Source organism: Dermacentor albipictus, chromosome 8, assembly GCF_038994185.2.
Source record: "Dermacentor albipictus isolate Rhodes 1998 colony chromosome 8, USDA_Dalb.pri_finalv2, whole genome shotgun sequence".
NCBI classification, from domain to species: Eukaryota; Metazoa; Arthropoda; class Arachnida; order Ixodida; family Ixodidae; genus Dermacentor; species Dermacentor albipictus.
Genome location: NC_091828.1, coordinates 81024126 through 81051242, shown reverse-complemented (window position 1 = coordinate 81051242; position 27117 = coordinate 81024126). Strand labels below are relative to the sequence as shown.

General features: G+C 47.8%; 1 protein-coding gene across 3 annotated transcripts in view; it reads right to left on the bottom strand.

The window, feature by feature from the left end:
- The window catches only part of LOC135898603 (uncharacterized), a 218032-nt gene that overhangs the window by 178993 nt on the left and 11922 nt on the right, over positions 1–27117 (bottom strand). For 2 of the 3 annotated variants that reach the window (XM_065427649.1, XM_065427650.2), the window contains exon 1: positions 385–411. Coding sequence is in view for 1 of the 3 variants with exons in the window: in XM_065427651.1 (XP_065283723.1) it covers positions 20316–20426 (111 nt within the window). In the remaining 2 variants the exon portion in view is untranslated. Of the gene's footprint in view, positions 1–384; positions 412–20315; positions 20427–27117 lie in introns of those variants that run through there. The other variant, XM_065427651.1, reaches the window with a different exon arrangement.

Sequence of the window (27117 nt, the reverse complement as noted above, 5' to 3'; positions counted from 1 at the left end):
TGCCATAGCATAGGGCCCAAGTATAAAGGCATAATAGCTACTTTATCTACAGCGTTTTGTCTTTCGAAACCAATAAAATAATTTCAAAATGAACAAGATACATCATACGGGATGCGATATAGTGGAATTGTAAATCATTAAGGATATTACTAAACAAGCTGTGCAGCGTACGCAATACACATCGCAGAAAGCCGGATACTTGCAGAAATTAGCACGAGTGGTAGTTCGATTGAATTCTTCCCTCAAAATATTTCGTTAACAATAAGGTACGGACAATAAAGCGGTAGAAAAAATTTGTTTCTCATTTGCGGCTTTTGTTCGGTTTCATTTCCCCATGCGGACACGCCAGTCAATACTAGAGAATACAAGGGAACATATACTCACACTCGCTGACGCTGGCCGATAGAGCAGTTCACAAAGATGCATAAAGGTAGCTACTATGCACCTAATATACTTTTCGTATCAGTGAAATAAAATATCAAGCTTGAAATTTTTGTCAGCTGTCAAAATTGATTGCTGAGTTAATATGATCTGTTATAAGAGTAACAAAAAACAGCGAGAATCAGCTGAGACAGTCTCACTAAAAATATAACGCATGATGTTTTTCATTAGGAATGTCACCGCAATTAAACCCAGACAGGCGCACTTCAACAGAGCATATTGAAGACAATGCCTGTCATCTAAATGACATGCTATGACAATTATATTTCCAGCTCATTCTTTTACGGTGGGTAATATCATGAAGGACACCAGGTTGATAAGTAGCTCGTTAGGAATTGTCAGCAACCAAAACATCTTTAATTGCTTATGAAATAACTCAGATTCTTTCCCCTCTGTCAAGGTGGCTGAGCAGCTGAACTTTATGTATGGTGATCAATATGTTAATAATAAGTATGTTCAATGAAAATGAAGGACACATACCGCAGTGAATTTAGTTTCTTCACAATTTTTGATGTTTTATTAAATTCTATATTCAATGCTGTTTTAGATTTTGAACCTTCTTGCGTTCGATTTTTAGACTTATAATTCGGTCAACAAGGCTACGATCACATTATTAACCCTTTAATATACGGCCAGTGGCTCTGTGGTGACGGCGGAAAATTTGTCGCCAATGTGAGGTCTATACACTACCGATGACACGATGTAGCCACACTGATGTTTCTGTAACATTGAATACCGAACCTTTCGAAGAGAAATGCCATGAACTACTTTTCGTTTGGCTGAGACACGTCTATGTCGAAATCACCCAGAATTACGACGGCAGTGGAGTCGGTGGTGGTGATCGCACCAAAGCTGCATACGCCTGGCATTTGTGGCATGATCTTTCTCCGTATTACGTGGCGCCCGCCGTCACCGCACACATTCCTGCTTCTTTGCACGATGGTGTTCTTCGTAGGCGCGCTGCGCTACCGCAGCCTTCACCTGACGCAGCCTACCGATTGCACGGATGGATGGCAACTGAGATAAGATTACGTACTTTGCTTGTACAGCCTGTGACGTCAAACCGCAATTGATACTGAACAGTGTATATTCCGTTTTTATTTTGTTATAGTATTTTATCACGATACGTTTTGGCACTTCTCGCGAATAAGCACTGCGGGGGCATACTCGCACATACGCTTTTGCTTTATGCTTCAGATTTTTTAGCTCAGAAGTGGCCCCTACCTTCTTGACTACATACACAAACCGCCAGAACGTAGAGTATAGCAGCTCCACTGTAAAATGCTGCGAGCAATTTAGTAAAATAGAATTTGGAACATATCTAACTATCGTTTTTAGGTACGCGAACGCACGCGACTATTCGGCACGAAGTTGTGGCAGCCATATTTATGGTAAAGTATATTAGGTGCAAGAGATCCCGATGCACACATTAAAATTAACCCGGCACTTTTAGCATTCTTAACTCGCCTTCCTCTACCGTTAGAGTGCTTACAATGTACAATCGTATGCACCACGAGGACACGTATGTGCACGCATAGGCAGGAAGTTTTATATTCCCGATTTATATGCCCAACCAAGTTTCCGAACCATACATACTCACATACATTCATACATATATATATATATATATATATATATATATATATATATATATATATATATATATATATATACAGTCATACCATAAGCAGCCAGCAAACGCTAACAACAGGGACAGCGTTGGCGAAATTACTTGTGCTTAATAAATGAACTAAAGAAACAATAAATTAATGTCAATCGAAGTGGATGGAGAAACAACTTTCCGCAGGTAAGAGCCGAATCACGTTCTAGTGACGCCTGCGGCAAAAAGAACGTTCCACATCCGCCGCCAAGATCTGTGAGGGGTGGCGCTGGCTAACATTCCCGGGGTTCTACTAGGACACATAAATACCAAAGAAAGTGGATGAGGAAACGGCGCCGCTGTAGCTCAATTGTTAGAGCATCACACGCGAAATCCGAAGTTTGTGGGTTCAGTTCCCACCTGCGGCAAGTGGTTTTTTAATCCACTTTAATTTCCAATTATTTATCATTTCTTTATTTCATTTGTTAAGAACAAGGAATTTCCCCTACGTTGTCCTTGGTGTCAGTGTTTGTTGGCTTCTTTTGACGTGACTAAGAAATATCGGGCCCGCTCAGTTCACCACCATTCTACTCGTTTATATATATATATATATATATATATATATATATATATATATATATATATATCAACACTGTTTATCTTCATAGAGATTTACATCACTGGGAAGATGAAACTTTGCTCTATTTTCCTACGTAATTGCGTTTGTTTCTACGCATTTTTGTAGACGGTGCTCCAATTTCTGTATCCCAATATCGTAGAGCTCCGCCGCGAACACTTTGAGGAAGCGCTTCCTTTCTTTGACTTCATTGTCGCTCCGGAAGCGTAGGCCTCTCATACGTTCCTTTAACTTGGGCAACAAGCAATATTCACTAGGCGCGAGGTCTGGATTGTTCGATGGGTGGGTCATGACAGCACCCCCAGAGTTTGTCAAAAGTTCCTGGGTTTGACGGGAGACGTGAGGTCGAGCGTTATCGTGAAGCAGCGCTACACCTGCTGCTAGTAGTTCTCGCCGGTAGTTCTGGATAGGTCGTCTGAGATTTCTTGGTGCTGCACAATAACTGTCTGGGTTGACTGCTCTCCCAGGTTTCTTGAAATCTATCAGCAGTATCCCCTTACGATGCCAAAAAACACTGGCCATGACTTTACCAGCAGAAGGAGTTTGAACTTCTTTGCGACTGGTGATTCTAGGTGATGCCACTGTTTAGATTTTTGTTTCGTTTCGACAGTGAAATGAAACACCCACGTTTCGTCTTCCGTAACAATGAAGTTCAGCAATCATTCCTTATCTTCTTGACACATTTGATGAAACTGGCGAGCACAGTGAAAGCGTTTCTCCTTATGGTCTGATGTCAATAACCATTGTACCCATAGAGCACAGCACTTCTGATACCACAACGTTTCCGCCAAAGCTCTTTCCACTATATCGTAAGAACTCCCAGGAATCTGAGCAACAAGTTCACGGACGGTGATCCTCCTGATCTGAAGGACATCGCGTCGGAGCATCTCAATAAATGCCTCTGAAACTGGTAGTCCTCCAGATTGTTCTTCGTCGTGGACTTCCTTCAAACGGCACTGAACTCCCTGCGCCACTTTCGGACCTCTTGAACGGACATACACTTGTTGCCATACACCTTTGTCAGGTGACGATCAGTATTAACGGGTGGAGTCCCTTTGGTGCGCAAAAAGCAATGTATGGAATGAATCTCGCACCTGGCGGGATCAACAACGGGAACCACCATATCGGGCGGCTGCTGAGCCAAGAATTCGTGGCGCAGTGAAGCGCGGCCACGGGGATTCGAGAGTGGGGAAACAGCCGGGTGCAGCAGTGTTGCCGGATTTCACCTGGCACCGTGCCGTGTGGCTGGAGCTCTTTGGGAACCTCATTTCTGGATCTGTCCTCGTATAACCTTTATTAACAGTTCCACTTGAAGAAACTTTGTGTGACCTTGAAGAATTGATCACTTAAGTGACGACGTTTTATGCGTATATGTCTGTGTGAAGTGATTTTTGGAAAGGAAACGGAAGAGATGAGTGCAGCGCCGTAACTGTCTCTCACAGGAGGACACCTCAACAGCACTGCACGTGGAAGGGGGAATGGGAAGAAAAAGATGAAGGAGAGAAAGACAGGACTAACGTGGCAAGGGGGAAAAAATGTGAGTGCGGGGCTCAGAGCCGCGCTCTCAAGTGCGTCGCACTGCAGTAGTCTAGCAGTGCCGAAAGAGCGTGCTTCACGATGGACGAGTGGGCTGCAGGGAATAGCAGTGCGGTCGCCGTAGTCAGTCCCAGTCGCCGATAGACTGTACACAAGTCCGTGCGCTCCACATCGAAGGCAGCGCAGCGAAGTAGCAAGTGGTCGAGCGTCTCCAAATCGGCGCAGTTGCTGCTTGCGGCGTCGCCAATTCCCTGCAGCCTGTGCGTTCTAGCAGCCGTCCTGTAGCAGCCGACGCGCAGGCGAAGCAGGAAGGAGCGGTCCGCCCGGGAGAAGCCCACGCAGGGGAGCAGTCGAAGTGACGCACCCGCGGCGACACGCTGGTCCGGGTGCTGCGCACGGAGCGTTCGCAGAATGGTTGCTTTGGCCACGTCGAAGCCGCTGACCGAGGTAGCGAGGGGGAAGCGCAGGGAGTGAGCCTGCTTTGCGAGAGCGTCCGCGGCTTCGTTCCATTGCAGGCCGATGTGCGCTGGAACCCATTGCAACGCCAAATCGCAGCCCTGGCTGACGAGATGGCGGAGCTTTGAGCCGACGCGCTGCACCAACGGAGGTCCAAGATAATCCTTCGCCAGCATACACAGTGCCGCGCGCGAGTCCGAAAGGATCGCGGCAGAAACAACACTGCGCTGTTGAAGCAGGAGATCAGCTGCTATGTCGATCGCAGCAAGCTCGGCCACCGTCGACGACCACACAACACGAAGGCGGCACTGCCGTGTAGCGCAAATATCCGGCGCCGTGCACGCTGCAGCACCAAAACCATGGGCCCTATATCGTAAAACTATTCCAATATGTTTCTATTCCAATTTCCTGACGTCAAATTTGCGTAACCACTGAAGCAAGCACCGGGCGGTCACCCATAGGGTTGTCTGAACAGACCAATCAAACGCTCTCCTCGTTCATAGGAGGTCCCTTTTGTTTGCTTGAAAAACGAATAACATTGCCTACACTGAGCGGCTTGTTGTATCTAATTGGCTCACAAGAGGCGAGGAGAACGCTCAAGTGGAGAGGGATTCACTAGGGCAGAGCCAGTGCACTGAAAACCGATAACCGGATGAAGAGGGTGGTGCCGGCGTCTGCGATTGGTCGGCTTTCCCTTACTTAGCTTGTAATGGCTGGTCGAAAATTGCGGCGGCATGCAACGGAAGCTTAAGAATGACGCTAAAATTGACCCTCAGCAACGAAGAGTTGGCAGAATGAGGTAGTAAACGTGTCGAAAGTGCTTGAAAACGTTACACGGTCACGCAAGAAGTATTATTATACGCAAATACACCCATGCACTCCGGCAGGTGCGAGTAGCCAGCGCCTCAGTGATCGGCGGCAGCTATCTTTTATTCCTTTTGGAACGGGGCAGCCTACGGCTATTCCGAAAAAAATTCAGTTTTGTTCGGCATATTAATGCATCTTCATCGCGTACACGTCACTTTGACGCGGTGAGTTCGTGCGTTTTGTGACGTCGCGTGACCGGCAGGTGAAGTGGGTGCAGCCCGAAAACTTTTTTACCAATAGCCGAGGGCTAATCGCGAAAAGGGGTCGAATCAGAAATAACTGCTTTTCTTTTTTCTGTCAAATCATGCATAATCAGTGTGCACACATCATATCAGATTGAGAGGTATTGCGGTTTTTGGAACGTCGCGTGACAGACAGGTGAAGTGGGGGGTGGTCGAAAAAAGTTTTTGACCAATCGCGGAGGGCTGGTAGCAGAATTGGAATAGAAAAGTTTGGAATAGTTTTACGTTATAGCGCCCCATCACTCGCCACGGAGCCATCGGTGTAAACGAGCAGCCGGCCCCCTAGGCGCTCGTGTAGCAGTGCGGCCGTTTCCTGCTGCATAGCACAAACAGCTGTTCGACGCTTGGACTTGACGCCTGGCACCGTGGTGTTTACATCGAGTAGCGCGGAGGCGTGCGGCGATACCGGCAGAGGTAGGAGTTGCGGCGTCGACGCGACAAGTGCGCTGAGCTCGGTGGCACGCTGGCCCGTGCCCGAGCCCTCGAGGGTGTGGAGGCGACAAACGAGGCGTCGTCCCTGTGGCGAACGTTGAAGGCGCTCGATGTGGTTCATCGCTTGCTTCCGTGCGCGAAGTGAGGGCGGCCAGTCTCCCGCTTCGGCGAGAGTTGCTCCTACTTGCGAGTTGCGAGGAAGCCCGTAAAGTTGGCGAATTACGGTGCGGTGCTCCATGTCGATGGCGTTCCAGTTGGTGGCTCTGGCGTTCGTGAGGGGAAGCGCAGAGAGTGCTCGCGTTGTTGCGACAGAGTTGTAAACTCGAAGCGCAAGTTGCGGTGTACAACCACGACCACGGGCGAGCAGGGAGCGTGCGACGCCAGCCACCTTCTTAGAATTCTTGCAGAGCTGGGAGACGGCGGAGTTAAAGTTGACCCGGCAGTGGATGTCAAGTCCGAGATAGCGCACTTTTCTCTGCCACGGGAGGGGGCTTCCGCGCAGCGTGAGACAAGGCATTTCGAAGCGCGCTCGAGCACGGGGGTGTACTAACAACGCCTCAGTTTTTGACGCCGAGAGCTGGAGCCATATGCTGGCGAGATATTCATCGACGGCGCTGATCGCCAACTGCAGGGATTCTCGCACTTGGAAGCCGAGGTCCGTGGGCCCGCACGCGAACAGTGCAATGTCATCGGCGTAGATCGCCACGCGGACTTCATGGGCTGTCATCTTGGGGATGTAGTCAGGTAGTCTTGCCAGAGCCAAGTTAAAAAGAAATGGGCTGATCACGCTGCCCTGGGGAACCCCGGAGGCCACGCTGCGAGGGGCACTGAGTGTGTCGCCAACTCGCACTCTGAGCGTGCGGTCACTGAGGAAGGCCGCAATGTAGTCAAAGAGGCGGCCGGTGACACATAGCTCACGGAGGGCTTGAATGATGGTGGTGTGAGGGAGACCATCAAATGTGCGTTGCACATCGAGCAGCACGAGATATCCGGCTTCTTGGCGACTTGCTGCGTGCTCGAGCGTAGCCACGACGTCCGCGAGCGAGTCAGCTGCTGAGCGCAGTCGCCGGAAACCACTCTGTTCAGGGGCGAAAGCGTCGAGGGCGGAGGCAATCCACTCAAGGCGGCGCAAAGCCATGGCCTCCAGAGTTTTGCCGGCTACCGAAGTAAGCGACACTGGGCGATAGGAGCTGACGCTCGTGGCAGCATTGCCGCGCTTGAGAATAGGGACGACAATCGCCTCTTTCCAATCAGCAGGAATAATTCTACTGCGCCAGACGCCATTGAAGGCCTCGAGTAGGGAAGGGAGCTGCGCTGCATCGACGTTCCTGAGGACCTGATGAGTTAGTCCGTCGGCACCACGCGCTGAGCGTCCTTTACGCGTGTGCAAGACAATGCGCAACTCACTGAGGGTAAACTCGGCCGAGCAAAGCACATCAACGTGCTCCAAGATTGCCCTCGTAGGAAAGTAGCGCAGGGTAGCGAGGAGTTCAGCCCTGTTGTGCGGCGGTAGTTCGCAGGGTACACTGACGGGGCGCACAGACGGTGGCGATGGAGCGAAGACATCGGCGAAGAGTTCGGCCAGTTGCTCTGTGCTCAAGCCCATAGCCGCCGCGATGGAGAGTGCAGGATGGCGAGGGATCTTGGGACGGAGGAGGGAAGCGAGAATGCGCCAAGGGCGCGACTTGTCGTGAGTGTCCTCCAATGACACGCAGAGACTTTGCTAGCTCTGATTGCGGCGCTGTCTGGCGTGACGGCGACACGCAGCATCCAGGCGGTTGTATAAAGTCCAATGCTCCACCTTGACGCTCTTGATGGCACGGCGTTCGGCGCGACGACGGACAGCGCGCAGATTGAGAAGCTTGATATCGGGGACCGGCGTTCCAGCAGGCACCACGCAAAATTTTGTAGCGGCATCCAAACACCTCGTAAGATCCGTAAGAAAGTTTGTATTTGCCAGAGGGGGTATGGCACAGATGGGACCAGTCCGTGACGCGGTACGTACATGTCCTCGTGCGGTTCAGGCCGAGCGGGTCGAGAGAGATCGGATAGTGATCCGACCCCTGCGTGTCAGGGCTGCGAACCCACTCGTAGTGGCATCTGTCACTCGCGAGCGATAAGTCTATCGCACTCCCATGTACCCTCCGACGCACAAAAGTGGGACTTCCAGTGTTGATTAGCAGGCCCGAAGCATGGATGGAACTCAGCAGGTCCCTGCCGTTCGGCTCACTGTGGGCGCTGCCCCACGCCGTGTGGTGGGAGTTGAAATCACCGCACACGACACAGTCACCAGCGATGCGCGCGGTGAGGCTCTCGATGAAGGTCGTATCCCACCGTCGTACGGGTTGCACGTACACGCTAGCGACACAAGTGTCGGCCCCCCCAACGCGCACAGTCACAGCCACACACTCTACGGAGGTGGGTACAATGTCGGCCACACGAACGACGGCTTGGGCAAGATGCGCACGGACATAAATAGACGCGCAGGAGCGACCGGGTGGATGGAGCGGATCACAGCACTGCACGTTGGGCAAGTCCGTAACTCGCAGGTGGTCGCACTGTGGTAGCCCACAAATCCCGGAAAGTTGTACTCCCCGTCGCGCGTGTTTGTCTCTTGCAACGCGAGCACGTCGTACTCGTGCAGAAGTAGGTGTTCGGAAAGTTCGGCGTGTCGTCGGCGCAGCGAGTGCACGTTCCACTGCAGGATGCGCGGCCGACGTTTTGCTGTGCGACTAGCCATGGTGATTTTGTTGCTGTTGACATGCCACTGCCTGCAGGCAGATGGCCCGGAGCGGATGGTCAGCTGGCAGCAAGGTGCTGACTGCTTGCATGGTGAGCAGCAGGTTGTCTACCAGGTGATCCATAGTAGTTTGGGCGGGTGTAGCAGCAGTATCCTGTGTCTGCTGGCGTTGAGAGGCACGAGGGGCTGGTACCGGATGCCTGGGTGCAGGACTGGGGCCCTTCAGCACGCTCGCATAGGACAGCGCCGAAGATGAGGACTGCTGTGGCTGCTTCTCCTCCCGGACTGCTGCCCTGACAGCACGCCTCGACAATGCCGAGGTGGAGGAAGCCATGATGGTGGCCACCTCCCGTTCTTCCTGCCATTTGGGGCAGGCGGGAGTGTCAGCCCTATGGGGGCCCCCGCAGTTCCTGCAGTGGACTTTCTCGCAGGAGGCGCCCTGCGCGTGGCTTTTGCCGCAGGAGATGCAGTCGGTCGGCCATCTGCAGGACTCCAGCACGTGCCCGAAGCGGCCGCACTGCCGACATTGCACTGGATGGGGCCTGGCAGGTCGCACCCTGAACCCTAGCTTGAAAAGGCGCACGTGTTCAGAGGGGACCGGTCCCGCGAATCGGATGGTGATGGTGCTCTCCTCCCTCGTTGCCGACAGCACGGGAACGCTCAACTCGATGGCTCCCAGCAGGTCTGTGTCCGCGGGTAACCCGACCACCCCGTGCAGGAAGCCGGTGCTCTTGCCGCGCTCGGCTGGCAGTCGGGCAGTCACTGGAATTCCGTGCAGCTCAGTGACTGCCAGCAGCTCCTCCAGGCACTCCCGGGTAGTAGTATCGGCGGCCACGATGTTGCGCTTATGGTTAACGCGAACCACTGCAACACCGGGCCGCGAAGAGAGGTTTGCAGCGAGTGAGAGGCGCGGTGCTCCTCGGAAGGTTCCGCCGGGCGCCGAGGGATGGAAGAGCACCGTACCGACGACCGTGGGGTCAACCGGGAGTGCAGCAGTCTCCAGGGCTCGTGCACGGCGCCGGTCCCTCTTTGACTGCACCAGCGTGAAGTCGGACGTGGTGGACTCGCGGGCGGATGGTGTCACTCTCTATACTGCGGCTTTAGGCACACTGGGGTTGACCAGGGTAGCGGGTGGGCGCCGCGAGTCGTCCGTTGCCCCGGGAGACGAACGGGAAACATGGGCAGGCTCCTTCCTCTTCTTCTGCTTCTTCTTCCCCTTTGGCTTCGGCCGCGAAGCAGGCTGGCATGGTGGGTCCTTCAGGAACCGCGCCGCGGGGTGATCAGGGCCCTGATGTAACGAAACAGTGGGTGTTGCGTCCGTCAGCTCCATCTCGTCGGCAGCGCTTTCGTTTGTAGCTGGTTCGCTAGCAGACGCTGCAGGGGACGCGCCGCCATCAGAAGTAGACGGCGCGTCGAGGATGGTTCCGGGCGTACCCTTGCTCTGAGGGGGCGCGGAGGCGGCGGCTGTAGACTCGGCGGGATGTCGATAGGTGGTGCTCGCCTTTCTTGGAGGGCCTCCGTCTTGGGCGGCAGGCGGAAAGGAGGTGGCAGCTGTTTCGCCCGAGTGTGGGGAAATGGCGCTGCCGTGGTCCGGTTGCTGCACGTGGCAGCTGGCTGCCGTGTGCTGCTCCGGGCTGGAGGGAGAGGTCGACGGCTGCTTACGTCGCCCGGTTGGCTCCTCGTCCTCGCTCTCCGTCTCGCGGGCGCGTTTCCGAGAGCTGGACATATCCATGTCCTCGTCGTTGGAGGCGGGGAGCGGGACCGAAGCATGGGGCTCTTGTACTGGGTGGCCATCATGGAGAGGCTTCGAAGCGGTAGTAGGCAAGGGGGGGATCCACAGGGAGATCGAGGGTGGCGGCCCGTTGACTGAGCCACTGGCCCAGCATACGAGTGGCACGAAGTTCCAGGTCCTCCTGTGCCCGGAGTTCGTCGAGGGATGCAGGGCCGAGTGTCACCAGGCTCAAACTGGCATGGCGACGGTGGCGAACGCGTGGCGGGCGCTCTCCGGGCGAAGCGAAAACCATCTTGGCCCGAGACTTCAGAGCGACACGCAGCCTATCATATCTTCCGCGAAACCATGCGTATATAGAAGACGTCATAGTAGGAGACAGTTCAATTTTGCAGCCTGCGTCCACTCACACCGCCCAGAATCTGACGTCCCTCGGTGGTGTAATCTTCGCATGTGAAATTATTTTGTACTTCGTAACACCAATACTGCTTCGCCTTTCCAGAGAAACTTCAGCCTCTCTATTTTTTTTCTTTCTGCGAGTCCAATATAAGCGCTGTACTCTCGTATCGATCACAAACTGAAAGTTAAAATACCTTTACGCCGCACTGACACTTGCCATGCCTCTTGTTTGCGGCAAACAAGCAGTGGCTGGAACCAACTTCCCGCCTCCGTCACTGCAACCGAAAACCGTGCTCACTTTAATGTTGCTTTTAGCAATTTAGCCTTAGAACACTGCTCTCGGAAATACCATCGGGTCCTGAAAGTATAAAAATAAATAAATAAATGTGCATGTAAAAATACTGAAGTCGAAGAGCCCAGGGTATTTGTCGGCCATAGGAGTTGTTCAGCGTCAACAGCTAGCAAACCACATGCTTGTCTGTATCTTACATAGATCGAAGAGACGGCTGTCGAGGTACGCTTTGAATTTGCCACTTGTCCTTGTCATACTAAAGCATTCCTTCTCTGTGACGGATTATTTGATATGGGCTTTCCTTGCCGTCCCGGTTGCGTATTCAGCCACTTGTTAGTCGACCGCTTGTGTTCAGCTTGCAGAACACGAACGGTCACTTGAATCTCACCATCCGGAGCATGTGAAGTTGGTGCTCGCATCTCGTCTGTTACAAACAGTAAAATCGATGCGTTTCGTCGTGGCAGGACATAGCATCATTCCCATTTTTCTTTCGAGAATTCAGTCTCTCTTCGGTGAACATTCGTGCCGGTGTGGATACGAGAGTCGACCATTTGAATTTGTAATGTAACTCCGGCTGGCCACCGCGGCAACTCAAGGGAGAGTGTCGGTACGTAAGATTGGCTCCGTAAGCATAGGCAGGAGCATCATCAAGTGCATTGGGTGTGACGATGGTTGAGCGTGTTTTTTGGTGGACCTACGCCTAAGGGGATTCCTGGGACGCCTACTCTACTCGAGCCTCATTTAGATGAGCGAAGAGCAAAGTCTGATCACTCTTTCAATAACACGCAATTTAATGGGTCGCACTCTGAAGTTACGTACAAAAGTTTCTAGGTTGGCAAAACACTAACCATGGAGCACTAAGATCGCGCTTTCACAGAACACCGATGGGCTACGTTGAGGTTCGGTCTAAAACGGTGTACAATTTACTTACACTTGTAATATCGGATTAACAACGACACGCGGGTCTGTAGCCTACACTGAGTATAAATGTTCGTTTTACCCGTCTCGCCTTTCGACATTCACCTTGCCATGCACCGTCTTGAAGGAGGATGATTAGTGTATGCGTTGCTCAGGAAAGATAATTTTAAATGCTCTACCACGTGCAGTGCGGATGAAAAATAATCGTTTGATATATTTTTCCCAGCTGAAAAAAATTTTTGCTATGCTTCCTCAAAGATAACACAGATTGCTTTGATTCATGTTGTGGAAACTACTTCAGCGATTGTGTACTGGGCTCTCTTAAGAAATATTCTGTATTCAGGTATAATAACTATCAACTTGCCGGAAGGACAAGTGCTGACGCAGTAATAAAACACTTTTCACGCCTCTAGAAGAAGTAAACACAGAAATAGCTTTCTATAATTTAAAGAGTCGTATGACACAAACAGACAATCACTGTAAACCTTTACCACCTTGTATATCTGGGGAAACACTTTTGCAGCTTCATTCATTGGCACAAATAGGAAGAAATGTTATTTCAACATCGTATACTGGCAAGAGAAAATATTCAGCTAAAAGGAAAACCAACTTGATTGTATTGTTCCAGGTTCAGAACATATAATGTAAATGTTACGCTTAAATGTGCGCATGCGAGCGGGGTATGCGACAGTCGGCATGCGAGCAGCACTCATTGCACTATGCCTCGTGCGCAACTTTTCTTCGCACCACAGATTTTGCTGATGCCGGCCCTTGCGTCACCTTCTGTGCCCATCCCCGTCTGCCCTACCATGCGCGTATGCGTTGATGCTGCCCACGATTGTCAAGAGCCCGTCACCCGCACTTGTGGACTCCCTAATCTTGCGTCCTTCATGGATGTACCACTAGACGGACACCTCATCGCTTCTGGGACGACGTCACCCCCTGATTTACCGCCCTTTCGCAGCCCCTTCAAAAGCAGCTTGCTGATGAGCTACTTCTTCAGTGCGCATGCGAGCAGCACTCGTTGCACTATGCCTCATGCGCAACTTTTCTTCGCTCCACAGATGTGTAACAATTTGACGATACATGCTAAACCGAGTTATAATCGCTCACTTTTGCTGTTCCCATGCCAACTTATATGCTATCATGTGTGATTGTCTCGACGTGGCACGGTTGTAACAATGCAGTGATGTTGAGGAAAACCCGGGGCCTCCAATGGTGCAGAAGTTGGCTCAATATGACCCTGTCTCGAGTAGTCTTCTAGAATTCCAATCTGATAAGATGAGTACCATCTTATTAATGCTTAAAGACGTAAAGAAGACGATAGTCTGGCTTATTAAAGGTCAGTCCGAGTTGAAATCGGATATTGAGGATGTGAAAATCAGCCAAAACGTAATTGAAGGCAAGCTCACCGATATTTCCCACCGTCTTGAATCACTTGAAAATAAATCTGAAGTGGTAGACACTGTTTGCAGTCATTAGGCATAACTCAAGAAAGCGCTGAGCCGTTGAAAAAGCAGCAGGGCACCATAGTCTCAAGCTCAGATGACGTGCAAGGCATACCAAGGCACAATAACTTGGTTTTTTACGGCACACCCGATTCCCTTCAGTCACGGCTGCAAACTGAACAGAAAACTCTGGATGCCCTGTCGTCAGCGATGGGAAATGCCTTGCCACCAAACTCAGTTGAACGGGCGCATTGAATCGGGACTTTTGCAAATACGAAGTGTTGTCCGGTTATAATGAAACAATGAAACTTTAAAATTAAGATGGATAGTTGGGCGTGTTGGTTAAGCATGATTTCTGAAGTGAAGGCGCTAAAATGACGGAGGACAAAGAAGAAACACACACACACACACACAGGGGAAAATGGCATCTTTAAAATTAAAGATGCCATACTTTCGTTGCGCAGCCAGCTTAATGTAGTAGCAGTTTAGTATCTAAGGACTCCTCACCTGCGACGAAACTCGCTAGAAAAAATCTCGAATTTGGCAAAAACCAGCCTGATTCCCCTTAATTTAAACTACGTTTTAAGAAGATTTTCATTGATAAACAATGCTTCATGTATAATCCAACAAGTGGTAAGCGAGTTAAAAGTGGTCTTCCTGATTACGCAAGCGAACCTGACTACCTGCATCATCACTCTACGACATGACATTGCGTGAGGGGCAATGGCGCATTTTTAACACCACAAGCCTCCGCGCTTGTTGTAAACGCTCGAAGTGGGCTGCGCAAACGCGAGCAACTTGAATCACTCATCGATAGCTGTGATGCTGGTATTATTATTGCATTAACGGAAACGTGGCTACAACCTCATGTGCAAGATTGTGAAATCTTTCACTTGTCTCGATTTCGGATCTTCGGTTGCGATCGCACTGCTCGCAAAGGTGGAGGCGCACTACTCGCTGTTTCAAAGTCCATGCAATGTCGTAAACTCCGCATTCACTGTAAACAGGAAGTTGCATGCGCTTGCCTTCATATTGGTTACTGTAAAATTAGGATCGCTATTTTTTTACCGCGCTCCATCCTGCCCATCCACTTTCACCGCCAAGCCTCACGATGTGCTTAACACCCTTACTTTGCGGCATCCTCCAAACCCCGTTATATTAGGGGGGATTTAAATGTCTGCAACATTGACTGGACTGAAGTGGCAGACTTGTTTCGTGTATCTCAATGAGGTAGTAGATTTTTATCAAACATTCGAGCAACATCTTCATCGCTTGCGGAATGTCCTAGAAGCGGTCTAATTGGCTGATCTCACGCTTAAACCTGAAAAGAGCCACTTTGGTTCTGCAGGGTTCAAGTTTCTCGGACACGTCGTAAGAGTCACGGAGGAGTTCGACCCGATCCCGACAAGCTTTCCGTGGTAGGGGCAATTGCTCATCCGGCCGACAAGAAGGCCGCGGTGCTTTCTAGGCCTGTGTGCTTATTATCATCGTTTCGTCGAGAACTGCTCCAAGATAGCGGAACCCCTGATTTTCCTTACAAGGAATTACACGCCATTTGCCTGGACGCATGAGCAACAGACGGCCTTCGCAAAACTACGTCAACGCATGCAGTCAGCACCCGTCCTGGCACATTTTGACGACGACACTGACACCGAGGTGCATACTTACGGCAGTAACGTCGGTCTTGGCTCAATACTAGTCCAACATCAAGCCGGCATTGAAAGAGCAATAGCTTATGCTAGCCGCTCCCTTTCCCATGCCGAGGTGAAGTATTGTACCAAAGAAAAAGAGTGTCTAGTGGTTGTGTGGGCGATCACGCCCCTACCTCTAAGGCCGTCCCTGAAAAGTAGTGACGAACCACCATGCCACCATATGTTGGTTGGCAAACATACGCGATCCTTCAGGACGACTGGCACGGTGGAGGTGCAGCTACAGAAATTTGACGTCACCATCGTTTACAAGTCTGGCCACATGCACGAAGACGCTGAAGCATTGTCGTGTGTACCCGCCGAACCTGTAAGTCTAGAGTCAGAGAACCATGACGGCTTCCAGGGCGCCATTACTGCATCAGGCTTGATCTGACGACACCGTGACGATAATCAAATTGGATCTATCACCGACCGCTCAGAGGCCCACCAATAACCATTCCACGCCATCTGTGTCGTGTATTGACGCCCTTCTGTCTACGCAACAACGTCCTTTACAAGGAAAACGCCCGTTCGAATGACAGAGCCTACCTCCTGGCGCTTCCAAAAGACTTGCGGGACAATATTCTATTCGCTTGCCATAACAAGCTCACATCTGCCTACTTAGGCTCCTAACGAATGCTTGCTGGAGTGCGCGAGATGTATTACTGGCCCGGGCTTTCGGCAACCGTCAAACAATACGTTAAAGACTGCCGTGAGTGTCAGCGGCGAAAGTCACCGCCCATAAAGCCCGCCGGGTTATTGCAACCCATCGAAACACCTCGTAAACCATTCGATCAAGTCGGCTTGGACATTCTTTGCCCTTTTCCTTTGTCAACCGACGGAAACAAGTGGGTGATTGTCGCGACTAACTATTTAACCCGCTGTGCCGAGATAGAGGCGCTCCCACGAGCCACGGCTTCTGAGATCACGCATTTCTTCATGTGCCGCATTGTATTGCGCCATGGTGCCCCGTCCACTGCAATCACAGGCAGAGGGACGGTGTTCACAACACAGCTCATGAAAGATTTTTTTTCATTTGAGCAATACCAGGCATCGAAAGACAGCTACTTACTGTCCACAGTCCAGCGGATTTACGGAGAAACAAGATCATCACCGACATGATCTCTATGTATATTGACATGCAGCGCAAAACATGGGATCGTATCTTGCCTTACGTGACCTTCACGTAAAATACCGCCATACAAGAAACAACGAGCTTTGCACCATTTCGTCTCCTTTACAACCGCTAAGTTCAGACAATTCTGGACGCTGTGTCTCCACGTCAAGACGACGAGGGCCTCACTACTGACGCCGAAGATTTTGCTCAGCACGCTGAGGAAGCTCGCCAGCTTGCGTGGCTTCGCATCGGTCAGCAGCAACACGCAGATGCACGGCGTTATAACATCCGCCACAGACAAGTATGCTACAACCCCGGCGGCAAAGTGTGGGATTAAACTCCCGCTTGCCGCCGAGGCCTTCGTGAAAAGTCGCTCAGCTGGTATTTTTGCCCAAAGTGCTGCGCCGCATCGGTGACGTCAACTTCGAAGTCGTTCAACACAGTGCGGCTCAAACGCGACGTATACAACAACTTAGCCCTGAAATCGTTCACGTCGTATGCATGAACCCATGTATTACGCGTTCGTGATTATTTTTTCTTCATTTATAAATTTTTTTTAAATTCATATTTGCAGCTAATGCGGTTACCTCTCTGTTTCTTGAGACTCTGCACGTCACGCTTCACCACTGCTGCATTGTGGCTTTCCTGTCACTGTGACTGTGTTGACTGTGCCCATGTTTCATCCCCACCCCTTCTTTTTTCTTACACCGCTTCTTCACCATCGAACCGATTCTCTTTTAGAAGGAGGGGAAACTGCCACCTGCAGTAGTGCGCACAGTGCAAGAGAAGAGGCAGGCAGGACAAGAAGAAAGCAGCACGCGTGCTACCCCCCCTCCCCCTCTCGACAACCAGGTCCCACCACCGTGTTTTTCGGGAGCTACCTTTCTTCAATAAACGTCGCGAGTCCTCTTTGAAGACACTTGACAATATGAACCCCCGGTCCAATTAGAAAAATGGTAATTACAGTAGTATTTCTACATACAATTTTTTGCAGCTGATAATTGCGCGAGGTAACTTTCCGCTATGCTTATGTTTTTATAAAAAAAGTTACTATTTTATTTAGATAACGTACTTCTAATTATTTCAGGCAGCCATAGCGGAAATGTGCGGTATGAACGCATTACTTAAAATGATGAAGTGGCTTGTAATATAGCTACGATCAAGTGCAGACGGCATTATTAGCAACCACAATGCTGTGCATAACGACTTTCCGAAAGAAATAGCATAGCCACGACATATTGCAAAAGAAGGTTAACAGCATATTATCATCGTTCTCGGGAGCAGTCTGTATGGGCGGCAGCTCATCCCTCATGGATGAGTAGTAATTAGAATTGTGGCCAGATGTCAAAGCCCAAAAGTCATCTGTGTCAAAGCTATTTATGATCAAAAACATTAATTCTAGCGTTAAGGCGACGACGTGCTAAAATGCTTTTAATATGCTCTAGGAATATATTAGTGTAAGTGATCGGCATTTCGTTATTCTTTATTTCATAATTTCTTTTCGTCACTAACAATCAGCGATGAGTCCCGTGTAGCCAAGGAAGTCGCTCTGTATGACGGTATGACTGTTCTCTAACACGCTGCTGTTCATATACGCTAAGGTTACTTAACGGCACGTAAACAATACATCGTACAGTTGCAAAACAGAACAATACAAAAGCAAAATAATGAAGGCAAATAAACACACGAAATAGTTCAGCTTACCGTAACTCTTTCTTATTTAAAATATAAGCGAATGCCATTCATAGTGCATAAAAATAGCCGTTCATAATCTACGGAAGAATTCTGTATTTTTCTATTCCCAGTTAATGGCCGGAATTGTTTTCATGTTTGGAATGCTTAAATAGGGTGCGACCTATGATCCCGTTATTCTTGTTATACAGATATTTTTTTACCGTTTGCTATATACCTTGCGATTTTATTACAGAGGTGTAAGTTTTTCAACATACATATCCACACTTGTTTCTTTTGGCATTCTGACAAATATTCACCATGGTATATCTGAATAACGGAGCGTAGCACTTCAGACAACACATAAGATAGACCGAATTTAGAACCTGATTGCGTACCCGCGATGTGCAAAGTACCTGTGATGGCTACTCTTGATAACATAGTAGTCTGAACAATCATATAGCGGTAAACAGCGTTCGATTTAGCAGTGATGTTAGCTGTATGGAGGTGCTCGAAAGGACTACCTAAGGTAAACATCAATATTATAAATATATGTACAAAAAGTACGCACAATAATATTTGACTTTTCTTATATTGCCGTCAACCTTGCGCGCATAGTGCGCTCGCTGTGCCTCTTTTTTTTTCACTGCATTGATTCGGCCCTTCTACGGTGCTACTCTATTTTACGCAAAAATCCTCATATCGAGTCGTAGCCGAGTGACTGAACCCATGCAAGTCGCAGCCAGTAAATTGAAGGATGCACTTGCCGGCAAAACTCCCACGTGGTGATCTTACGCAATCGCTTAATGTGACTGGGAAAAATTTGATGGCCACAAACAACGTGAGGACTTTCAATGAGACAAGATATGCCCTGATATATATATATATATATATATATATATATATATATATATATATATATATATATATATATATCAGAGCAACAAACAAGACACTTAGAAGTGAATCAGAATGCCATTGTACGACGCAACTTGCCTACGTGCAGGTCGTAGCTACAACGCATTGTTCAATAACTTTGAGATAAAGGTTTTGAGTAAGGCGCAAGCGACTTTAACCTCAGGCAACGTGTTTCGTTCGCGGATTACATGTGGAAAAAAGGAGTACCTTAATATGTCGTTGGGAAAACTGTATTCTGTTAAGCGGTGTGTTTTGTTCGAGAACTACCTGTAGTAAGAACTCACTCGCATAGATTTTCCTACTACTATTAAGAAGAAGGTAAGGAAACTTGGGACGTTTGGAGATTGCATTGAATTGCATTGGTGGAAACTTCACTTGTGCTTGCAATGCGCGCCCCCACGAGGGGCTACGTCATCTACGAGGTTGCGGTTACTCGACGCCAGTCCCCGTTCGCGGTTGCCGTCTCGCTGGGGTCCCTGCCTTTCGAGCGCCCCAAGCACCTGTAGGGTGGCCCAGAGCTGTTGGTCTTGGCCGTCGCTTTTTGTGGCTGCCTCGAGCCGAGGTGGGGTCGTTCTTGATCTTGCTTCTTCGGAATTTTTATTCTGGATTATTTTATTTCGAACGCCGAGCTCACTCCTCTCTTGACTCTTCTTTTGCTGGCACCATGGGCTCTGTGGGCATACTTCACCGCAGTAGGATATGCTTCTTGCCGCTCCGCTAACTGTTGTTCTCCCCAAACGCCCTTACGCATCAAAAATCAAGATGTTTGGGGAGAAAAACAATTAGCCCAACAGCAACAAGTATATCCTACTGTGGTGAAGTCTGCCCACAGAGCCCATGGTGCCAGCAAAAGAAGAGGCTAGACAGGCGCCAGCCAGGTGTTCGAAATAAAATGAAAATCAGCTTGAAGAGTTAGCCTTGCAAGAAGGTCGCATCTTAGGTCTTTCCTGTTCTCGCGACACTGGTGACCTTTGATCATGGGCACAGCCGCAGCTTCTGACGGCCCTACAATGGCGCAGCTTGACATCGCATCTCCTCATTCTGTCCCTGTGGTGCACTACGCTGTCATGCCACCACATAACCACCAGCATCCTGACATCTGGCTCCTTCGGGTGGAGGCCAGTTTCCCGGCCATGCACTAACCTCTCAACAGGCCCACTACACCCAGCTACTAGCTGTCTTACCTTGTCGGCCTCCGGGTGCGTGACCTCCTGGCTGCACCTCGGTCTCTTACGCCATACGACACTCTCAAGGCCACTATCATGGAGGGCACAGTCATCTCCGAAAGACGCCGCCTGAAAGAGGTCATATCTCCTATAGAGCTCGGTGATATTCAGCCATCCCAGCTCCCTCTAGATATGCAGCATCTACTCGGATAACAGGGCTCCACCTCCAATGAGGCACTTCACAAGCGCATGTTCCTCCAACGTTTCCCTGTTTTCGTCCGAATGGTGCATCGGGTCGTAGTCATTCAGCTCTGGCGTCTTTGGCCGACAAACTCTGCGAGGTGTCATGTCCCCATGTCCACACCTCGGTGCTTCCCAAGTACCCATGGCGGAAACGTACTACGCGAGAGCTCATCCAACTACTTCGCGATCGTTTACAATTCAGAACACCACCGCCGAAGCTTCAGTCTCAAAACACGATGGTTTTTCTACCCTTCACTAGGATACTCGACTCTTCTCGGACCTAGTTTTTATTGCACTTAACGCTATGTCACCCAATGCACGTGCTCACCCTACGTTACCCGTTCGGTCACCGCCAGAGCCAATAGCACTCCAAGTATTCAAACATTTGACAAATTGCCTAGTTAGGTAGTCACACCATTAACCGTCTTTCCATACACACGATTTGAAGACCTCGATTCATAGAATGCGCGTTTGGAAAAAAAAAAGTTGAACGATGCCTTCTAGCTCAACTGGGAAGGAAAATCATGCGCTGTCACTATTATCCTACAAATTTTGGGGGAATATAAATAAAAGCGGGGAAGGTGTTTGAACTCCTGTAAACATGCGGAAATGTTTTGAGCTATATTTGTTGTGTTGAAAAACGATAGTCGATTTGGTGTGCAATCACTCACCTGCAAGTGTATCTGTGCCATTATCGGTGTGCTTCCTTTCAATAAAAACTGCATTTTACATAAGTTCCCAAAAATTGTTTATTTTTCTATCTAAAATACATATTTATAATTAAGAGATGAAATTTTTTAAGCTGAAATTTAAAGTCCAAATTATTTCTTCGGTAATGGCAAGGATGTATCTTTCATGTATCTTTCATGCACCTTTCATGAGTGGCTTGATGGGAAATGACCAACTCAGAATCAGTTTTATTCAAGAGAAAATTGCAATAATTACATGATAAGTATATACAGAAGGAGGTCCCGTAGTTAGAAATCGAAATGGGACCTCCTGTGCATGATGACGAGAACTAATAAAACAACAATGGCAACATGTAAAATTTACGATAACAAAGGTTTTAGGAGACAAGGCATAAATGATCACAAAAGCAGCAGATGAATGTAATAAGCAATAACAAGGCTTTGTAGTAATCAACAAAAGGTGAAACAACAAAAATAGCTTAAGAAGAAATAAAGAAATAAAAAAGTGCGAGAGACATATAGAGAAACAAAGTGAAAGTTAAAAAAAAATGGCTGTGGCTTAGGTAAGGTTAAGCCCAGGATGCGAAGCATACTAGCCTTTATTTTAGTTGTTGAACCACTGTTTAGCCTGGTGAACTGCTGTTGCTTGGCTATATTTGGTTCGGCTAGACGAAGAAACAACTCATGCATTACTTCTTCGCCTTCAAGAGTGGAACGCGACAGCGTTCCCGTCGACCCGCCAAGGGGTGTAAGACAATGGGCTACAGGGCAGCGACTACGCGCCCCGCATTGGACGCGGTGAGCGTCGAGCAAAGCAGCGTTCGGCGCGGCAACGAAACGTGCGCCTGAGCAAGAGACGCACGCCTTAGAAACAGCGCGTTTCTAAGGCAACACCGCATTCACTAGAGGCGTTTTTGTACCGCTTTGAAGCGTTGTACTCGTGGCTCAGTGGTAGCGTCTCCGTCCCACACTCCGGAGACCCTGGTTCGATTCCCACCCAGCCCGTCTTGCAAGAGTTGAGCCAAAGCCACTTCTCCTCTGTCGTGACGTCACGGTGTCACGTGATTTCATGGTCACCGCCGCGCCTGAGGAGCTGGGTTGAGCCCTCGTAATATGCTTCGCATAAAATACAACGCATAGTACACTCAAATAGGAAAGTCGGAGGAAGCTAAAAGAAAATACTTAAGTTCTGTACGAAACTTGTGCGCTTTGAACAATGTTAAAGGGAATAGTAATGTTTTCCAGGGAAATAAGGCTGAAAAGTGTAATGACTGCTTACTAGAGTTCGTGTGAACGATGGGTAAAATGAAGTTCATATTTCCTGCAAATGTAGTAATATTTACATTAGTAAGGGATGTCTTTGGTATGATGGTTACTGGAATATCATTGTTTAATGCCCTAAAATAAATATGACCAGGTTATATTTAACACGATCAGTCACATTCAAAATAGGTGTATGTACCAGCTGATTTGCGCTAATGCTACGAAGGGAAAATGTTATTAGTTGAATAGCTCGATTCTGAATTACTTGCAACGAAGTTAAGTGACTGGTATAAGTGGTTCCCATGATTCAATGTTATAGTTATTATGAGAACGACCAAAAGCAACATAAAGCAACGTGAGAGTTGAAAATGAGAAATATGGTCGTGATTTGACTAGAACGCGTATTCCGTATGCCGTTTTCTTTTTTACATTAGCTATGTGACGGTGAAACTTAAGATGACGATCGAATTCCACTCCTAAATAGGTGCAATGATGAACTGCAGTGATTAGGTGATTGTTGATGGAAATATATTGAAGGAGCTCAGGTGATCGCTGATGTGAGGCAAAGACGACAAAATTGGTCTTATTATGGTTAATCTGCAGCTTGTTAAGTTGACATGTGGAAATTTTCACGAGATCTTCGTTTAGCTTACGTGTTAGCTTTGATATACAATTGTTAGAACTAAATATAAAAGTATCATCAGCGTTAGACATGCAGTTCCTTGAGGAGAAGCAACTAGGCGGATTTTCAATATAAATTAGGAAAAGTAGAGGACCTAATATGGACCCCTGTGGTAGTAGTAGCTTCTTTAGAGTAGTACCCAGAAATGTTAACGACTTGTTTTCGATTTCTTAAGGAACTGCGTACTAGAAGTAGAAGCGGACGAGTTATTCTGATGGCTTCAAGTTTAGCACAATGAACTGTGTGATTAATTGTGTCGAAGGCCTTCGATAGATCAATGAATATCGAGGCTGCAAATTTACCTTCATCAAACGCTCTTTTGATATAACCAGTTAGAGAAATAAGTGCTAGATTAGTTGAAAAGCCAGAACGAAAGCCAAACTGATAAGAAGACGAAATATTAAATTTATCTAAATGTTTTGTTATAGGCTTTTCGATGAGTATTTCAATAACTTTTTAAAAAAATTGAAGATAACAAATTGGTCTATAATTCTGTGTAAGCGTGCGATCACCTTTTTGAAAACGGGAATGACTCGACCGCGTTTAAGTTCACGTGGAAAACCACCGGTAATAAATATCATGTTAATGATAGCTGAGAGGACGTTAGCGAGATGTTCCGCGATCGTTTTAATGTGGTAGGCGTTAATATCATCTAGGCCAGCACTAGTGGCTTTAAGGGTTTTAAATACTAAAATACTTTATCAAATATTGTTGGAAAAATGAAAAATGAATGAGGTGAGCGTTTAAAGGACATATTACAGCATGAAACAGAATCAGAAGTGTTATTGAAGAAAGCATCACAAAAGGCATTTGCAATATCAAGCGGAATAATGTGCACCATGTCTGATTCTCGAAATGACGTTCTGAGCGTTGCGGTTTCAAAAAGTGCAATTTCCACTTTCTTCTAATGTTATTACCACATTCTATAATTTTCTGTTCGTTATAATTTCTATTCGCACTTCTCAGCTGTGCAGAAAGTGAGTTAGAAAATTTTCATGACGGGCAAGTAGTTTAGTATTGAAAGGTTGCTTCTTTGTTTTTATACAAATTTTCACGTGACCGCATTGATTTGAGAAGGCTATCTGTAAGCCATAGATTTTCTGGCGATGATACCTTCTTACTGCATTTTATTTTATGAGCGTGTCCGTTGAAATGTGATGAAAGTGTAATTAAAAATTGCGAAAAAGCTTTTTGAGGTTCATTAGATGATACAACTTCCGACCAGTCAGTTTTAGCCACGCTAGCAAGGAATATCTCTTTGTCAAGTATACCTCTCTAAAATGATGTGGTAGACAAGGCTGAGTGATTGCGCAGGCGTAGAACGATAGGATAGTCATCGGTAATATCTGGGCTAACAATACCAGCATCAGGTGGATCTGTTAAGTACGATAATGCGGGTTCAATTAAGGCGCCATCGGCAATGTTAGGACAATGAGTAGGGAGAGAACTTAAACATTCATATCCAAAACTATGGAAGATGCTTGGATAACTAGAAGGATTAGATAAAATTGATATCTATGAGGTTAATGTTGATATCACCCATGATTATTGCGTTACAATTAGTGCATGATATTTCTTCCATGGTTTGATCAAGCGCACTACAGAAGTCAGTAACTAAAGAAGGTGAGTGAGAAATGCTGCCAAACACTAAGTTTTTGTTGTCTATACTGCAGACGGGGGAATCAAATTCAGCACAGACAGACTCGCAGTTAGTAATATTCAACTCCAAGTCAGGACGTCCTTTATATGGAATGTTAGATGAGACAAATGCAGCTGAACCGCTGGGATTACTCGTCTCTTTGTGAGAATACTCAGAAGTCTATGAGTTAAAGTAGAATAAGTCCTTGTCATCATTACTAAGCCAGGCTTCAGACACACATATTATTGAGAAGGCGTAGTTAAGCGTCGAAAACAGGGGCTGAAAATCATCCAAATGCTTGCACAGACTTCTAGCATTGAAGTGAATAATTGAATGGTAGTCGCGCTACATGAATTTATTTAACGCAGATGTTGAGAGCTAAGAATCCATGGTGGATGGTATGACATTTAGGAGTCAGAATCGAGGCAGTTAGTTGAAAACATAAAGGTCAGACTCATCAGCAATGCGATAAACACGGATGTCATTAGTGTTTCGAGCCTGCAGAGCAAGATTTAGCTCGGGTCCAACTCTGACGAGGCCTATTCAAATACACGTAAAATGCAAAAACGGTTTTTTGAGATAGACCCTGGACCAATTTTAATGAATTTTGTTGCATTTCAGAGAGTAAGTTAAATTCTGGTCACTGCTGCAAGTAAAATTTAGACTTATCGCCGGAATTGTGCTACAAGCATTTTCCAAACTTGGAAAGTTTGGAAGAAAACATAGAAGCACGAAGTTTACAAATTCATAGCTCTGCATTAAGAACAGATATGGTGGTTCTGTAAACGGCATCCACTAGATCATTCAAAGCGGACAAATTCAGTGTGTGATATTATATCTGAGGTGAATTTGTTACGTTTCGTACAAGGGTTCTGCAAAAGCTGTATTTACATATTACTATATTTATGAGAGTCATGTGTAAGATATCAATATTGTCCGCTTTATATTTACCTTTAGATTCATTTCACAGAATTGTATTATCCTTTTTCCTTCCTGATTCACGAAGTTGTTAACTTGATAGTTTCGTTTTTTTTGAACATTTTCGATATTTGCCAATTTATAATATATAATTGAAAACCAACATTCACTACATTTTAAGGCTTACTTTTAAATGCAACAAGCTTCATCAAAATTGGTGCACTGGTTGACGAGATGGTTGACGAGATGTTATGAAAGTCAGATCACGATGCTCGAAAGACGACACTGAACGAGCACGACATCATTACGATGGTGTGACAATGAGTGCATGACGACTGTACGGCGAAGAGTACAGCATGATGCCTGTTGGATGACCAAGCAGTAATCACGGAAATGTCACAACGACGCCTGCATCATGATCACGCGGTCATACTTAGTGGCCGAAGCTATTAGGCAATCTTAGCGCGGAAGGTTGGGCTTGTTGCTGATTGGTTGTTGCCGATTCATGAAACTTGCAAGTCAGCACTATCTGCGTGTCGCGAGGCGGGTAGCCCGGGCTCGTTCCCTGTTAAACGTGCCTGCGGCCACTCCGAATCTGGCATGTTTCGTTGGCGCCACCCAATACGGGCGCTCTGATCACTATGCCTTAGTTTCGCTTCACTCCAATGGCCCTCAAATTAAGTCAGCATCCGTGCGGAAGGTTTCTGCAGCAGTAGCCGAGAAGGTTGCTATAACTATAGCACTGAAGGACCGTCTACGTCCAAATATCTTTACAGATTCCAGGCCAGCAGCCCGAGCGCTCACCTCCGGCTCGATCTCAAAGCAGGCGGCGGCCATCCTCGGCTGTGTGAGGGGGCTGCTGGTTTTCATATCATCAAACGGTTCCCGGCCCATATGGGAATCAATGTGCACTCTGAGGTGGTTAACGCCAATGAGTTGGCCCATGACTGTGCGCGAGGTAATACACACCGCGGCGGTTCCGATGGACAGCGACTTAGGACTGTACAGGGATTCGCTTCTCACCTTCCATGAAATCTTGGCACATTATCAACTTTACCGGCAGGCACCTCCGTTACCACATCCTAAATTTACTAGACATTGGAATGCATCATGCAACCGCGCAAACGACAACGAACGAAGGAAACACACAGGGCAGGCACAGAACTTGAACATTTCCTTCTTCCATTTCTTCTTGTTTCCTTGGTCCGTTGTTGTTTGCGCGGTTACATGCTGCATTCCAATATCGACAGCCAACTAGCCCGTCTCTCCCTTCTAAAACAAACCTACTAGACCACAATCGTCGCCCTCTCGCATGCTCCAAACGGGGCTATTCCCCTCCAAGGGCCGATTCAGTCACTTCGCGCCTAACGTAGAACCCCACTGTCC